General features: G+C 33.2%; 1 protein-coding gene across 3 annotated transcripts in view; it reads right to left on the reverse strand.

Annotated features, from left to right (window-relative positions):
• The window catches only part of LOC107623055 (NAC domain-containing protein 100), a 6,579-nt gene extending 4,651 nt beyond the window's left edge, over positions 1-1,928 (reverse strand). Inside the window, exons 1-3 of one of the 3 annotated variants that reach the window (XM_021112948.1) lie at positions 1,704-1,928; positions 1,329-1,606; positions 533-970 (exon numbers count right to left, since the gene is read on the reverse strand). In XM_021112948.1, the coding sequence (XP_020968607.1) occupies positions 554-970; positions 1,329-1,606; positions 1,704-1,863 (855 nt within the window). In that variant the 5' untranslated portion in view covers positions 1,864-1,928 and the 3' untranslated portion in view covers positions 533-553. Of the gene's footprint in view, positions 1-129; positions 971-1,328; positions 1,607-1,703 lie in introns of those variants that run through there. The other 2 variants (XM_016325187.2, XM_016325188.2) reach the window with 2 other exon arrangements.

Genomic DNA, 2,691 nt, shown 5'->3' on the forward strand with positions numbered 1-2,691 from the left:
AGCGTTACACCCTAAATAAATGACAATAAGTGCTCCATATACAAGAAGATTTACAACACGCAAAAGTTGGAATCATACATACAGTAACGATGATATGATGAGCAAAAATAATTATTAAACAAAAGAAAAGAATAAAACAAAAACACACTTACATATCAAAAGAATAATGTACATACATACAAGATCCACATTAGCTGTCTTCTATGAGAAAATCCTAAAACTCTTCTGACAAATCAAGTTTGGATATTACAAATCTATATATAGATATATCCATCCATGAACTATATAATATATATCATGCTGTTATGGAAGAAGGAAAATATGGTCACACAGTCAATCCTAAATTAAATTATAAATAGATAAAAACTTACATGCAGTTATCTCTATATAAATATAAAATTAATATTAAAAAATCGTTAGATAATTTAATAAATTTAACTAAATTATTATCTAACAATTTTCGAATATCAATTTTATATAAAGACAATTGCACGTGAGTCTTCATCTTATAAATATCATCAGAAATAATGTTTAATAATGTTTTGGTAAGAAGTTATAAATCCCAGAGGCCTAATTCCAAGTCAGAGAGAGGAGGAGCAACTACTTCTGATGATGATGATGATGGACCGTCGTACATTAACAATGCTCTAATATTATTATTATTATTCCTTATTCCCATCATATCTTTCTTGTTTTGCTGAATAGTAATATTATAATCTGATGATGATGCAAACATACTATTGACATAGTTGTTGTTGGTGGTGGTGGTGTGTTCATCATCATAATTATTAGAAGGATCCATGAGAGGTGGGAGAGAAGAAAAATCTACAAGATCATCATCTCCAATTGAGTTCATGTTCTTCATTATCCTAAAGAGGCCAGATGGAATAGTTGGGTTCAATTTTTCTGTTGTGTTCTTATGGAAAACCCTCGACACAACCCATTCCTCCTGCAAAAGAGAAAAGCAATCCTTGAAAAATACAATATTAAAAAATCAGGTGAAAACTCAGGTGCAGTCGATTTTACGTGAAGTTGATACATGAAAGTCTGTTGGATAAAAATTTAATCAAATCAGTCAAATTATCTAACGGCTCTCAGGTATCAACTTCACGTGAAGTCGACTGCAACCTGAGTTTCCACCTTTTGAGACTACATATATATAATTAGGTGAATATTCACGTATAGTTGTTATTTTTCTGTAAAGTTAATAGTTAAAAATCATTAAATAATAATTTAGTCAACGTATCAAATCATATAACAATTCTTAACTAATAGCTTTTCACGAACACAATTGTTGGTGAATTTTTACAAAAGAAATTGATGAGTACCTTAGCAGGTATAGGGAGGTTGTAAGTAGCAAAAAGGCCTTCCAATCTGAATTCATGCATAACCCAATTGGTTTTGTGTCCATTAGGGGCTCTACCTCTATAGAACACAAGGGTTTTCTTCATACCAACAAGGTTTCTCCCTTTGTAAATCTCTTTGTCTTTTCCGGTGGCCTTCCAATAGCCGGATTCCGTGGCTCGATTCGTTCTGATCCCAGTTGGATACTTTCTATCTCTTTGCCAGAAGAAGTACCAATCTTTCTCCCCCATCTTTGCTTTCTCTAAATAAACATTTACAATTTTATCAAATATGTCAACTGCACGAGAGTTTTCACTGCCAGAAAACAAATAAAGAAGAAGCAAGAAATGGTGACTTACTAGGCAAGTCCCAAGGCTCACACTTATTGAGATCAACTTCTCCAATGGCAGTTGCGGTGAAACTTGTGTTCAAAACCTTGTGAGTGAGATAATAAGAGATGATCTCCTCATCTGTAGGGTGGAACCTGAAACCGGGAGGCAAATCCAAAGCCGCATCCATAGCGATGAGCAATTAATTATGAAGTGATGAAAGATTAAGAAAGTAAAATAATGAAGGGAAGAAGGTGTGCTTAAATACACAAGACAAGATAGACAAGAGAAGAGAAGAGATACACTACACGCACCTCTCACACGTTACGCTTCACGGATCCGTGCTTTGCAAGCCACTTCCTATGCAAGATTACAAACATAATAATATTTAACGATTCTCAACTATCAATTTCAAATAAAGTTGACTGAATCTAAAATTTCACGCCGTATTAATTTATGTGTATAAAATTCTAATAAATATAAGTACAATTTATATGTTTATTGTGTGCAAATATTTGATGGCTATATATAATATTGTTGTTTAAAAAATATACATAAAATAGTGCATGCAACATTATTTTTCTTAATTATTAGTATACTAAAAGTGTTAGGATAGAATCATAGAAGTCTCGACCATATTTCTCTTAAAAAAAAGCTTGTGATTCGTATTGATATATGTTCCACGGTTCCACCAATGTTGTTTGTTGGCTATATCTGTCTCTAATTCTCTACCCGTTTGAAAACGAATGTGATCAAAGAAAACGGCGATAATGAAACGGTGGTGTATCCTTGTGGAGTGTGGACCCTTGCTTCCAAGTCCCCACCACTTTTTTCTTGGCTTCAGTTGAATTAAATATTTTTTTTTCATAGCCTTGTTTCCATTGCAGATTCTCCATCGTACTCCAACACCTCTCAAGAAGTTTTACTGCTTGAGGGTTAATTCGGAAGAAGAAAACACTAACATATACATGAGGACAAATAATTTGAGTGAAAGCATCTAAGTCTTTGGGCCGTTAAG

Source organism: Arachis ipaensis, chromosome B10 (genome assembly GCF_000816755.2).
Source record: "Arachis ipaensis cultivar K30076 chromosome B10, Araip1.1, whole genome shotgun sequence".
NCBI classification, from domain to species: Eukaryota; Viridiplantae; Streptophyta; class Magnoliopsida; order Fabales; family Fabaceae; genus Arachis; species Arachis ipaensis.